Here is a 15,887-nt window from a genome sequence, read left to right as displayed (position 1 = left end):
GTCTGGGCGTTAATACGTCAATTGAGGTACTGCATACTACCCCTTAACTCTCCCCTCCACATTCCCCGGCAAAGACAATTGTGGACTGGACAAGGAAAACGGTATATGTGCCAAAATGACAAAATGTGGAAAACACAAAAAAAAATTGTATACTTTAATTTTTTCAACATAAAGTGTCTCAACATCCAATTAAGTTCCCTGCAAACATATTAAGCTGTGAAACAAAACCCATTACTGGCAATATTATGTAGTGTAACTGGCTCCCACATTATCAAAGTCTGACAACGATATAAGTTCCATTTGAAAACGGTACAAACAGTCGAGTGATTTGTGAATATTAAAAGATAAAACACTAACAATTTGATTTGTAAGCATGAGAAACTGTTTGTTTTTCTTACTGGCACAGGTCTTTATAAAAACCATGGTACTTAGTGTTCATGAAGTCTAGCATTGCCAGAAGGTCTGCCTTTAAAGAGTTCTTAGGAGTCAGCATTGCAAACTTCTTCATATTTGTAATAGACTGCAGTGTTCGTCCTCTTCTTAGAACCTGATATGTTTTCCACTGTTCAGAATCACTCAAGTTATTCCTGGTAAGGACCATTGTTGCATGATCACAAACAACTCGAATCCATGATACGTGAATAATAGGCAATGTTAACGTATTTAGAGCCCCATCAGCTTCTGAAGCCACAACCAAGAAGTCTTCAGATTTCATTGAAATCACTTTGAATGTTTTTTTTTTTTTTAATTCTGGCCGAACTTACAATGTCCTGCATCTCATCAGGAACCATGGCTTTACAAACCCTCTCCCTTAGCAGTTGTGTATGGCTTCCCTTGCTGCCGTAGTTTCCTATTTTCTACACAACTCTTTGCCTTAGATATTTTTATAGTTAGTGGCCTGTTATTTTCCATGATAAATGCTACAAAACCGCTACATTCACTGCAGATCAACACAGCGAGTAACCCTCCACAGAACATACACTAGGTGGCGCTTATATCGTTCATCAGTACTATACTACGGGACTTATATCGAGTGTCATCTAGAATGCACTCGTTTGACTATACTGACGGATGTTTGGCACATATATCCATTACTATGACATTGGCGCTGCTACATATATAACATTCCATGACAAAAACAAAATCTGACCTCGGAGGCACTTATACCGTTTTCCATGTCTGCTCGTCAATTATGTATCCGACCAATACGAGTATATCTGAAGGCAAGCATTTCTGAGTGACGAATTGTATAAGGCATGTGTCGTTCGTCGCCTAAAATCTACCAGTAATGCACAGCGTTTTACTATGTGTTTGTTTCTAAGGACATTTTCCTTCCCCTTGATGCCCAGGGCTGCAGTAGACTAACGCTAACTTGTATTCTCCACCGCGTCACGCAGCGAGATATAAAATATCATATATCGAGGTTCGACAGCGAAGATAGTTGTATACCTCGATAATTTATATTCGCTGCAATTCAGTGACACTACTTTCTTCATCTGTAAAACATTCATAAATATGATCATATTACCCCATCCCTGGAAGCAATAGGTTGGGTTAAACTAGATAAGAAAATAAATTTACATTCACTTCTCTTTCTCTTCGATCGAAATCTTGAACTCTTCTAATACTTCGTACCTGTCGTCTCGCTTCAGTTACCTTTCTTCCCACATAATCTGAACACACGCTCTCGCCATGAAACAATACTCACAATACCATCGCATCGCACCTATAGTTTGACAACTTCGAGTGAAACCCCGTAAAACACGCCAACTTCTGGAATCTCTCTCTTTCTTTCTTCTCTCTCCCTCACTCCTCGTCATTCAGTCACCAATCACCACGTAAATATCTGAGAGGGTGTGTGTGGGCATCGCGACCAATAGAAGAACCACTCTCCAGTATTACCACAATAACGGATTCTTCATTTTTGTCTCGACTGTCGGCTAGGAAGGTTCCATTTTGCTAGCATTGCAGGCAACTAGTCAACCTTTCAATGCTTTTGTTAGCAGGTTTGACAAAATGTGAGTGGACCTGCAAGTACATAGTGCATAGTGCTCTCTCCCATCCCCCCGTGCTTTCTCACTTGCTCCTCCCCAAGACAGCCAGCGCTCACGTAGTAACTCGGTCAGGGTTTCAGTTCGATTTGTCAATCTATACTCATATCATCCTCTTTCACAATAGCCCTGCCAAGACTCTGGAATTCGCTACCTGCTAGTATCAGGGACTGTCGAAAAAAATTAAATTCAAATGCAAATTTACTAGGCACTTGGTCAGTAATTGAGACTCGTTCAGACATGGATTCTTGTAAATAGTTCTCTTAATCTATCACAAAATATTTCAATATCCGGTAATTTCCTCACTATACAATTTTGTTATTCTAGGTTTAATTTGTAATTAAGTAAATACAAAAACATTCTTTGTTCTTAACTTCTATGATAAATTGTCTAGCTTTCATTAGTCAGGTAATATTTTCGTACTTTGAATTTCATTGTAATTGTAATTGTAATTTTATTCTTCATATTATAGTTATAATCCCCTGATAGAGGGACAGAGAAGGCCTCACGATCCTATCTCTACCAGGTTAAATAAATAAATAAATAAATGAATCAATGAACGAATGAATAAATGAATGAATAAATGAATGAATAAATGAATTAATGAATAAATGAATGAATGAATAAATAAATGAATGAATAAATGAACAAATAAATAAATAAATAAATAAATAAAAACTAACATTAGCTATAATCTATATTGTTGTTTCAATTATAATTAACTTTCAAAAGTGTATGAATTTATTTATTTAAAACCATAACCTACTCCGACGATTTAGTAAAATCCTCCCTAAAGTACGCGGACGCATCAAAAACTAAGGAATATCACCCGGACGCCTGGTAACCCTCTGGCTACATCCATGTCTTGTTTGTTTTAAACAATGTCCTTAATGCCCAGTGATATGTGGAAATTATTTTACGTTTCTTGCCTTTAATCAGCGATAACATACTCTCCCCATACCAACAGCATGAGAGCACACCGGCCTCGGCTATTTTGTCCTAAAGCTGGATTGGTCATGCACTTACTTGCGATAGCTCATAGCGTGTTCAGTGCCTCTGTTATCGTTCGGTCCCCAGTGGAAGTAAACCATCATTAGCTCGTAGCAGCCATTCAGTGGTCCTCCGTGTACAGTGGGACGACCACGTGTGCTTTTGAAGGTGACCTTGACTGAAAATGTTTGGAATAAAAAATACGTATTAAATTGCTACCAGAGTCAGAAGGAAATATCCCTGGAGCCGTCTTCGTCGTCCTAGAAGAGGAAAAAGTGCTGATTTTTATTCTTGTATAAAGTAGGCTTTAATCGTAATTATACTGTATGGAGAATTTATGAACCCACTATCCCTTATTACAAAACATCATATAAACTCAGGGATATAGAAGTCATCGGATTAATGGTGGGCGCTAGAGGGACCATAACAAAACAATTTGTGTCATTCTTTCATAAATTTGGAGTCCCAACAATAACAATTAAGGAAATTTCTATGATAGCTTCGAAGGGTTCTCTGCAGATTTTACGGCGACATTTGTATTTCAATTCAAATTACAGTTGAATTTTCTCAGTCTATTTTTTTATCTGTATTTTTATAAGTTTTCATTACGTGAATTATTATCTACTGTAAATTTTAGTTTCTTGTAAACAAATTTCATGTAAGACAGTTTTAATGTCATTTTAAATGTTACTGTTTAACATCCTTTGTCTTTGGCAACCTCACCAAGTTGAGGAAGATTGAATTATATATATATAAGTTATTAGCTATTGTTCTGCTCCTCTCTGTTCCTAAATGGGATTAGGGTAAAGGCTATTAGTTTTGTTTCTTCTCAGATTTCTGGGACACATTATACTGTACATTTATCAATTAATTTATTTTGTGATTTAATAACAACTTGCCTTTTTGAATGTTAATAACACGGGTTATATTCACCTTCATGAATTTCGTAAGAAAAATATGAAAGTCAAAAATATTTCTATTTCAAATCAATATTTATGTAACTGGGAATATTACAATTTTGGTGTGTTACATTTGATCATCATTATGTCTTGGAGACCCCACTGAATAAACGTAATTTTTAAACTTGTCAGTAATTGTTATGAAATTCGAAATTAGTCGTGATATGTTACTGTCTCTTACAATGCACAAGTCGAGTCAGACTTTCATATGGTATTTGGTTTTGGGAATCTGAAACTATGTTGAATGACATTTACATAGCTCAGAAACGTATTGTCAGGTGCATTCCAGGTGTTGATAGTAGAACTTCCTGTAGGGAATATTTATTATACTATAGGGCTACAATCCTCTTAAGGCTGGTCCACAATAAACTGGGAAAGGAAACGACAACGAGAATGAGAACGGAAATGTATTTAAATGTGAATATTCACAATTAACGAGAAGATTGCCGAAGCCGGAAAGGAAACATGAAAGTTAATTGTGAATGCATATATTTATTTTAACAATATTTACGTTCTCATTCTTGTTGTTTCCGTTCCCGGTTTATTGTGGACCAGCCTTTACTGTAACTTATATGATATGTATCCTTAAAGCAGAGGCGTTCAAAACTCCAACCCCTGGAAAGAGGAGAAAGGAATACACTACGTAATACTAATTTATCCAATCGCAATATAGCGAAAGCCAGTAGGGGAAGTTATCCCCACCCACATGAAATGTGCATTCGACACAACACTCGCCTATCACGTAGAGTGTCTGATGAGCTAGTAGGGGAAGAGTGAAAGGGGTCGTGGGCGGAGCTTCTACGTTCGCTATATTGCGATTTGCCCCCAGACTTTTACAGCAACACGCACTGCTTGGATCCGCCCACTGGCTTTGTCTTCTCTCGTAGTACTACTTCAATATAGCAGTAGCCTATTTTATTTTATGCTCGACCATGCCGAAATGTAGTAATTATACACCTGGTAGCAGACCTTTAATGGACCTCATTAAAGTACACCTACTCATTAAAGGTCAGGTCTTTCAGCCAATGACGACTCAGGTTACAACTGTTCATCCAATGACAGGTCAGCTTTGTACCGTTATAAAACCGCAAGTATCGATTATTCTCGGATATGCAATCGAAAGAGAATTAGCGAAAAGTCACGGAGGCTGGAAATCCAATACTGTCGCAGAAGGTTATGTTCTGTTACTATAATAATTAGCGTTAATTGTAAATAATATTCAAATAAATGCAATTTGTCATCTCATTTTTCAATGTCGAATTCAATATTCAAGGTTATAATATTATAATATTATCAAGTTTAACGGGACTATGTCAAGGTCAATGACATTATTGTTCCTCGGAAAAAATCAATACTTTCGCGTCTGCGCACATCTCACAATTCACGACCTAGAACAAGGTCACTTCCGATCTTGTCAGTTACAAATAAAATGTATACATCTGAATACCGGTAATTTCAAGTTAGAAATATGGTCGAGCATAAAAAGTCGTATGAAACTCGCCTATAATGGTAATTAAGAAGCTCGTATGAAAATTATGAAACTCGCTTGCGCTCGTTTCATAAATATCCATACTCGATTCTTAATTACTATCATTATAGGCTCGTTGCATAATGTACTATAACGATACTTTCCACTGCAGATTTTGTGACACTCGGCCAGACTTGAACCCGTGAACCTAACATCCAACGTCTACTATGGTAACAAATAGACGACGAAAACGACCTATTTTTGATGTAAACAAAATGTATACATTTGAGTACTGATTTCTTAAATGGTACGTTTCATTGCATTTCAAGGACTATAAGAAAATATATTCGCTTAATCATTATGCCAGTTAAGTTGTAAACCAGTAAGAACTTGAGAAGAAACTAAAGTAGGCCTACATTTTAGTGTCAGTGATTGATGTTTAAACATTTAAAATATAATTCAATGTAGACCTATGTAATCAAATATTTTAAATGTAGACCGTAACATCTGAGCCATGATCTGACTAAAAAATTACAGCGTGTCCATAATGCCTGTGTTCGGTTATATTATGTAGGCCGTCTCTATGGTCATATCTCACCGTCTTCCCTCCGGTCGGTTGACAGACGCAGTTTGCATTGGGTTTTTCTTCTCTATCAGATTTTGCATACATCAGTCTCTGAATACCTTGCATCACGATTTCATAATCTATCCACACATAATCTGTATACCCGATCACGACACGACACTATTGTCAGTCTCTCTCCACAGAACTTTCGCGTATTCTTCGTCTTTTACAATAGAAACTATCAGTTCTTGGAATTCATTACCTACAGACATTAGGGGCTGCCCGATCTTAAACGCTTTCAAGTCCAAAGTGAAACATCTTATTTTAGAACGCACTGTGTCCCAGGGGATAAATTAAAATTCACAATTGTAACTAGTTCATAAAATAGGCCCTAATCATATAATTTAATTTGTCATCTAGTTTAAGTAGGTATTTAAGGGTATATGTACGTGAACGACCACAAATCTGTGGTGTTTGGGTAAAGGGAGATAAGTCATAAATATGAGTTCGGACATAAATGAAAATTAAACGTGGAACCCTTATTACAAATAATTTTCTACACAAATAAAACACATCAACCGCTAGTATTCTTTGATTTTTGCACACCCACTTGTATAATTTAACTTGTGTGTTCATCTGGGGAACAAAATTCCAGCTGGACAAAAAAAATGACTTATACCCCTTTACCCGAACAACACGGAAATATTATCAGAAAATGCAGGCATTAAATTTCTAAAATTTTATGAAGAAATGAACTCACAATTTGACAAAAATTATAAGGTGTCACAACAATACTTATCAGAACTTAAATATCTGATAAAAGTATAAAAAAGGTTACTAATAATATTTTTAAGAATTCACTTTTTACTTTAAATTAAATTTTCCAAAATTTGAAAATTTTCACACATTATTTCATAACTCCGCAACCATTAGAGATAGAATTCTGAAATGTTGTACACTGATTTAACATGAATTTATGCAAAAAGTAGACTACAATATTGCCCATTTCTTTGAAAACAGAAAAATTAGGTCCCAAAAGAGTATGTAAATTTTAATATTTTTATATAGGACAAATAACAAATTAATTGTATTAAAATAAACAACTCTACATGTCTGAGAGTAGTCTACTTTTCAGAATTAAGTGTTTATTACATGTAGGAAAAATATTGAAGTGTCAGAGAGACCATAACAATGTTATGGTTACCAAATTATATACGTAAGTGCAAAATTCTTCTTTTTTTATTTTATTTTTTTTTTATTTTTTCATACTCTGATAAAACTGGTTTGAGAAATATTATTTGTAATCTTTTTTATACTTTTATCAGATATTTAAGTTCCAATAAATCTTGTTGTGGTACCTTGTAATTTTTGTCCAATTGTGAGTTCATTTTCTTATAAAATTTTAGAAATTTAGAACCTGCATTTTCTGATAATATTTGTAGTCGTTCACTTACATATACCCTTAAGTTCGATAACCTTCTGGCTTATGCATATTTTTTTCTGTTTAGATCTTGTCTTAGGTATATCTGTAACTTTCTGTTGTAGGCCTACTAACATTAGGCCTATATTGTCATGTATTTCCTTTTTATCCTCTGATTGAGTGGAAGAGAAGGTCTCACGGCCTTAACTCTGTCAGAAAATATGAAGCATTATTATTATTATTATTATTATTATTATTATTATTATTATTATTATTATTATTATCATCATCATCATCATAATCATCTATATTCGGCCTACATCAATAGGAAAATTAAAAGATTTGGTGTAATGGAAATTCCACTAGTCGCCATATAAATTTTACATCATATCCGACCAAGTCAACATGTGAAGGAGTCCATTCATATTTACATAAAGGGAGTCCGCATATTTAAGCCTACTTAACATACCTAGAAGAGTTCATTATAATCCATACAGGATTGCAGTAGAATTAAAAAAAAGACTAATGTTATTTAGTTGTGCTTTGACATGGATATGGAACAGACGCATTCACAATACATGAGTAACTATAGAAAGTTATTACAAGGTTCGCAATGCTAACATACAGATGAATAAATAACAGTAACAATATTTATGGGATATTCTCGCGTGCCTTTATGCAATATTAACTGTTAATTTCTATGGTTCAGAACACTTCTTTACTAGTCCTCTTAATAGTAGGGCCTAAATCTAAAGTCTATTTTTATGTAGGATTGATTGTTGTTCATATAGGCTATTATTTTATTCTGTTCATTAGACTCACTTAAATCTTACAGAAAATTGTATTTATTTATCCTATTTCCATTACCGTAATCCCTGTACTTATAAACATTACACGTAATCATAGGAATTTTCTCAAGTTCCATCGCTTTTTCAAATACAAATCGCATTAAGTGGAGCTTTTAGTTTTCTGATATAAAACATTAGCTTCTTTTTTATTTTATATCTGCAACTAATACTTTCCAAATTATTATGAAATGATTCGGAAAATGACGAAGCTTTCCTGAACACCCCAAGATATCTATGAATAATTTTACGTTTCATATTTAATTATTTTCGTAATTTTGTGTACGGAGAAACGTAAATTCTTCATCATAAAAAAGACTTACTTAAAATGTCTAATACAAAATATTCCTTCAACCAAAAAATAGTATGGCAATTAACTTAGTTTGGTTTAGGCTTTCCCTGAGCATACGGATTTTAATTTGACCATCGTTTAAATCAGATTTTAGAAAATCGTGTTTGAAAAACCTTATCTGATTATGTTAGAAACACCACATTACTAGAAATTATTTTCGTGATTATTATTGTTTTATTATATTTGAACACTTCTCATCGAATAAACGCGTTTTAACTACAGCAATAAATTGATTAATCACTAATAACAATGAACTGCAACATAAACTACAGAAAAATGTATGACAAATAGATTAGAGAGAGTAATGAATATTACCATTTGCTCCAGTGTTGGTTATTGTGGCAATCCCATCTGTATGCCAATAGTTTGAGGAGTATTGTAATTCGTTTATGTCTCCTGGACAAGGCTTGCAGCACTCTCTTTCGATGTTTACTGGTGACTGTCTGCTTCCTTGCGTATCACTCTCTGTATTAAAAGCTTTAATACTGTGTTCACTTAAAATTACGAAAATAAAAGTTAAATAAACTTCTTTCATTGTTCTAGTTATGTGTACCACAACACGAATAGAATTGGTTTCTACAACAGGAACGATTCTTTTGTTTCGTTATTCATTTTAACTGGTTGCTATCTGTGTTCTTCAAATCAACTTTTAACGTCAACCCATGTTAATAGTAACAAAATTGATATATATTATAGTGTCTATATATTATAGAAGTGCCTGAGTTTCATCGTAAACTCAGAATGTAATCATCTACTCAATAAAGATATGGAAACTGTTCCACACATTAGTCCTACTAGAGATGAAGATGCAGTAAAGAAATTAAATTCACTTCTAGCTTTATAGAAAACAACGAAGGCTTCCAGAATCAAGCGGTCCATCTCGTACATTGTGTCACGGTAGCAGTAGTCAGGAGTTCGTGTCTTTGTCGAAGCATGTTATCGAAATCATATTATACTGTAATTGTAGGAGAATTAGAGAAATTTAAGCCTCTCACTCCACTAATAACCTAGGATTCAGAAGACGTCGTTACTTTATTTCATTTTGGTACAAAAACATTTCTTTAAGTATTTATCCATTTTCCCTTGTATCATCAATAAAAAACACGCATGCTTTTAATTTTTTTATGCTCGACCGTGCCGAAATGTAGTAATTATACACCTGGTAGCAGTCCTTTAATGCATGTCATTAAAGTACACCTATTCATTAAAGTTCAGGTTTTCGATTATTCTCGGATATGCAATCGAAAGACAACGAGGGAAACGTCACGGAGGCTGGAAATCCAATAGTGTCGCAGAAGGTTATGTTCTGTTACTATAATAATTAGCGTTAATTGTAAATAATATTCAAATAAATAAATTCAATTTGTCATCTCGTTTTTAATTCTAAATCAATTTCCAGGTTATATCAACATTAGTTCATGTTCTTCTCTAAATTATATCAAAGTCAATGACATTATTGTTCCTCGGAAAAAATCAATACTTTCGCGTCTGCGCACATCTCACAATTTACGAGCTATGCACAAGGTTATTTCCACTCTTCAGTGAGATTCGAATAAAATGAATACTTCTGAATAATTTCAAGTCAGAAATAATGTCGAGCATAAAAAGTCGTATGAAACTTGCCTATAATGGTAATTAAGACGCTCGTATGAAAATTATGAAACTCGCTTGCTTTCGTTTCATGAACAAACATACTCGCGTCTTAATTACTATCATTATAGGCTCGTTGCATAATGTAGTATTGTTATAAGTGGCTGTATGCAAGTACTTACGCGGTATTCTGAAACTCAAAATATCATTTCGGATTCTGTAATAAATTACGTACATCAATACACTGAATCTTGATCATATGCACTTACTTTTGTATAAATTAATGTCGAAAATGTACACGTGATAACTAAACCAAAGCACTAAAACATCAAACGTCGTGCCTTATTTCGCCTCCCCTCAGCGTTGCCAAACCTACCCATGCTCCGGCTTGTAACTAAAGATCCGTCCGTTACACACTTGAAGAGATCTCGCTAGCGAGAAAGAGTCGATGAGCCCTCCTCCACACCCTAAGCGACAGAGAAAGTGAACTCTAAATCTTTCATAGAATCCACTTATTCAGGAATAGGCCTAAGACTAATTTAATTGCGTCAATCTACTATTCTACATCATGTAACATCTCACTTTTTTTTTTTTCTGGTTCTGAAGTGAGCCAAATTGCGGCATTTATAGTCCTTAAAACTTCACTATCGTCGATTAAATTGTTACCATTTATTATCCCACATTTCTGAAATTTTTTAGGAACAACAGGAGCCCTTGCAGTGGGAAGGCATCGACGCCGAGAATGTCATGCAGCTCATGGAGTGGGACCCCTCAACTAATCCAGTCGAATATCTGGCTACATCAGGATACCAGACAATGGAATGGGATACCGAAGGGGATTTTTTTATTTTACTTATTTATTTAGCTAGCAAAGTGAGTACAAATTAAATTTATAAAACAAAAATGTTTCTAGTGACTACAGTAAGAGCCAGACTCGTGTACGGTGTGGTCTTAGCCAATAATATAACATAAAATTTACAAAGACTGTTTATTAAATACAGTAATTAACTTAATTCAAGCCGACAAATAACACACAAGAGCAAAAAAAAAAAAAGAGAAAAACACATTTAATATAAATTGATAATCAGAGAAAAGCCAGTGATATTCAATAAAAACCTAAATATGGTCGACAGAAATAAAATGGTAAAAAATACACACATTTGTTAGTATTATAATATTTATATTATATCATGAATAATTTTATAAATTTATTTTTTAAAATGTTCAATTTAAAAATATTTCAAACTTGGAAAATGGTTTGTAATTTTATTATAAAGTCTTGGGCCGAAACTAGCACCATGTTTAAGAGCTGCACTTGTATGACATTTAGGCTCAATTAATGGGAAAGTAGACTTTTGTCTTCGAGTACGATATTCATGTCCTTTAGATTTATGTTTTATTTGATTTCTGTGCTAGTAAGTTAGTAAACTATATTTATAAATTTCTTCAATAGTTAATACTTAAAAATCTGTATAAATTAAGTTTGTTGGGTAATCCATAATAAAATTAATGGATTAAGTACAGATGATGCTAATGGTGGTGGACTAAACCTTTCGCCAACAAGGTAAGGCCTTGCTATTTTCATCTTATTTATTACATCAAATAATTGAATTAGCATGAATTATTACTCCAGAAATATTCCTGGCCCGCGTTGCAGTAGCAGGAAGCTGAGGGTTTAAGATTATTTGCCTCTAGAAATATAAGGCTTTTGCTTTGAGAAATATTCATGTTAAATTATTGCATGTTCATAACGTATTGAACTGGCAATTCTTCTTAATTCTTGAAATTAGTTTGTAGAGATTTTTTGATAGTTTCTATGTTCAAATGTGTGAAAATATGTCGATTTTAACGACGATAAAACAGTATGTTCTTCCTTATAGAGTTTTGTGTCTTTTGGGGTTTAGGCAACACAAAGACTATTTTTTTTAGGAAATGTTCTACATTTTGTTGCATTATTGCCCTTTTTATCTTTTTAACGGATTTTTTTTACGATCTAATCATAGTCTACATTCCAGAATCGAATCAATTTCATTTTTTAATGAAAGTCTAAACTTCATTATTTCAGTTCCCTGAATTTATTTTTCTTTAAGGTTATACCTATATTAGAAGTAATCGTTACTACGTGTTTCATCTTCTGATTCCTTTTCAGACTTTACTCTTATAACTTAGTTTTATTGTTAATAGTGTAACTTATATAAATTGAGACAAAGAAGATAAGAAATAGAAACTTAAATATTGATTCTTTGTATAGAATAGATTTACCCTGGACCGAAGCGTGTTGCAGTGAAGCCATTAACGATCTAGCTTTCCAATATTTGCATAATGCCTCCTCGTGTTCAGAATACGATGTGTTGATCATCCATGATATCTTCTTCAGATGTAACAGGAAATTTGTAGAGTTGATAATACGTAGTCGATGTAAATCGCGTCCTGTCAGTAGTCTGAAAGTGATCACTTTGGTTTTCCGTGTATGTTCTAACCTTTTCCAGATGTATTTCAGAATGAATCATTTGTATATCAGATAAATCTAATGTATTTTAGAAAACACCATTTGTATATCAGTTGAGTCAATTGTAGGCCTATTTCAGAAAGCGTCAACTGTATTTCAGTTCAGTCAATTTTATTTCAGTAAAGATCAATTCTATTTCATTTCAGTCATTTGTATTTCAGAGAACGTCAATTATTGTACTCCCGAAATCATCATTTATTTCAGATAGTTGCATAATGAAATAACATTTTAAATACAGGCACTGATTTCTTAACACATTGATGTTTAAAATTTGTGCAGTTGGCACTTCCGAGTACCTTTTTAACAACACTCCATTCGAGAAAGAAAAAACTTCAGACTTTATAAAATTACTTTAGAGAGAGAGAGAAGAATCCAAAAAGGATAGCTGCCCTTGAAAAGGGGTACCGAGCGGTAACAGCACCTAAATTAATTGTAGATCAACAATATTCTATTTTAAATTTAAATTTTATTTTTATTTTATTTTAATTTAATTTATTTTTGGGGGGCAGCTATCCTCGACATGAATAATTTATTTTTCATATATAGGCCTAGAGCTGTACAGATGGTTATTTACAATTAACAAGGAATGTCTTAAAACATTAATGGCTATATCTTGAAGTTCCAAAAGATCAATATGGAAACGATGAAAGAAATTGATACAAAATTTTGATATAGTGCCCCTTGCACCAAAGAGCAATTATTTCCAGGGTTCATAATGTCTTACTTCTTGTGGTTGGAATTCGGCACCCTCAAATCTTATAGTGGGATCGATTATGAAGCCAATCTTTTGGTTGTTATCAATTGCTATGATGTCGGCACGTTTGGTGGAGCCAGTGGATGAAATACAATGTACTTCTTCATAAATGTCAAACTTTCCAGACTTCTTGAGACATTCAGCAATACCTGTCATTTTGTGATCCAATGATATCTGAAATACATCTGGAAAAAGTGTATGTGGGGATTATATTACAAAGCGTTTCCATAGCAATCTTTTATTTATGTTGTCTGATAGTGTACATCATTAGATCTTGTTTGATCTGTGATTTTCCTGCAGTTTTTTTATAGTAGGCCTACATCACACAAGTGAAATGGAGCTTCAGTATAGACTAACTGTGGAATATGTCCTATGTCTATGTTACGAAAAACTAGTAGGCCTATAAGATTAGGTTCATTCTTCTGAAATACAAATTATGTTTTCTGAAATGCAATGTACTATTTCTGAAACACAAATGACGCATTCTGAAATTAAATTTAATATCTTATACAAATTACGATCTGATATTAAATTGAGTAATCTGAAATACAATTGACGCTGTCTAAAATTAAATTGATTAATCTCAAGTATAAATCGCTCTTTCTGAAATTAAATTGACCAGTTCTGAAATACACATGGGAAAGGTGTAGTATGAGTTTTCTTTTAAGTAAGGTGTTTTAGAATATTACTGATTGCATTAAATCACAGTCTAGTACAGGCTCCGCCAAGTCGAGTCAAGATCGCGAGAGGGCGTACAGGCCTACTTACGGCTTCCACTGCGGGCAGTACACTTGTACACTGCAGTCTATCAGTGGTGGAACCTATCGAGGTCGCTTGGGGGCACCGGTGCACTGCATTTTGCACCAGGAATATTTATGTGCTAAAAACATGAACCTTAGCAATGTAATGGATGTTGTTATGCGAACAATTAATTTCATAAGGTCTAAAGGACTCAATCACAGGGACTTCAGGGCACTGCTTGATGGTATTAACAGTATGGGGATTTACTCTACCATACCGACGTAAGGTGGTGAAGTCGAAAAATTCTGGAACGTTTTCTCGCACTTAGAAATGAAACTGCCTTATTTATGGATGTACATGGGAAAGCCTTGGACATGGAAGAATACATAAGAATAATGCAACAATTGTGCGAAGTTTCGAACGTAGATTTGAGGATATTAGAGATCTTGAACAACAATTTAAGATATTTGCAATATCTTTTTCAGTGAGTGTCCTGGATATTCCTGCTGAACTACAATTACAAATACTTGATTTACAAAGCGATATTGAGCTAAAGGATAAGTATCAAAACAGAAAAAGTATTAACCATTTCTATACTTGTTTTCCACGAGAAAGGTTTCCTAAACAGTACAATCTTGCTGCAAGAACGTTGTAAATGTTCGGGACAACCTACGTATGCGAAACACTGTTTTGTTTAATGAAGTTTACAAAGTCACGTCACAGAAACAACTAAGTGATGAACAATTGAAAGCATGTTTGCGATTGGCTGGTACTAAAACAATAGGTCCGAGAATTAAATAGCTGCTTACTAACAGAAAACTGCAAAAATCGCAGCGGATCTCTGATGTTTAAGAAAAAGTACTGTTATCAGAGAATTGTATTTGAATAACAACGTTTGTACTGTTGTTTTATTTTGTTAATTGAATTGTATAGCAATGAGAAGAAGACAAACAGTATATTAATCTGTATAAAAGTGTATATTTTGTTTTGTTTCATTATTGTGCAAACATGCAAAAATTTCTTTCGTATATAGTTAACTGTACAAAATTGTATAGAGTACTATTTTTCAGTATAGTGCAATTAACAGTGAAAGCGTGCTTCAATTAAAAGCTGAAATTAATTTACATTCTTATCACAAATTTGGTTCACATACAAGTTCTTAGCTCCGCCACTGTGGAAGCAGCTACCCTTGCCCGCAGCCGTACGTCAGGGCTAGAGGGTTTGTACGTACGCACGAGAGTGTAGTCACTTGACGGTCCCTGGTCTAGTATATACAGTCACGAAGCTCAATACGTAGTAAATATGCATCCATAGATAGTTGCTAACCACTAGGATCGCTACTATCGCCTCATTACAGACAATGCGAAATAGCAAATACCTTACTATAATAATACCGGACAGCTGTATACTAGCAGCATTGACGTGAATGCAAAATATCGCGGACCTGGCATCTAGCGGAGCGGCGTGGAATTACGTCCACAAATTCAAATATTAACATAGCGGGATTCGGACTATTGTATGAAACATGAGTTACTAATGTGGAATAATATTTTATGAAACACGAAATATTGAATAATATTTAATTTAAAATGATTATCTTATATAAAGCTGCATATTAATGAGAAATATTGCATACTTCATAT

At 34.0% G+C, this 15,887-nt stretch overlaps 1 protein-coding gene across 1 annotated transcript in view; it reads right to left on the bottom strand.

The window, feature by feature from the left end:
• LOC138702799 (uncharacterized) overlaps nt 1-9,203 on the bottom strand; it is a 60,657-nt gene extending 51,454 nt beyond the window's left edge. The window contains exons 1-2 of the mRNA XM_069830096.1: nt 8,966-9,203; nt 3,078-3,219 (exon numbers count right to left, since the gene is read on the bottom strand). Of these exons, the coding sequence (XP_069686197.1) occupies nt 3,078-3,219; nt 8,966-9,185 (362 nt within the window). The 5' untranslated portion in view covers nt 9,186-9,203. The remainder of the gene's footprint in view (nt 1-3,077; nt 3,220-8,965) is intronic.
• Between the last annotated feature and the right edge of the window lie 6,684 nt (nt 9,204-15,887).

Source organism: Periplaneta americana, chromosome 7 (assembly GCF_040183065.1).
Source record: "Periplaneta americana isolate PAMFEO1 chromosome 7, P.americana_PAMFEO1_priV1, whole genome shotgun sequence".
Taxonomy (NCBI): Eukaryota; Metazoa; Arthropoda; class Insecta; order Blattodea; family Blattidae; genus Periplaneta; species Periplaneta americana.
The sequence above is the reverse complement of the archived record's forward strand: the minus strand, read 5'-3'. Positions and strand labels throughout refer to the sequence as shown.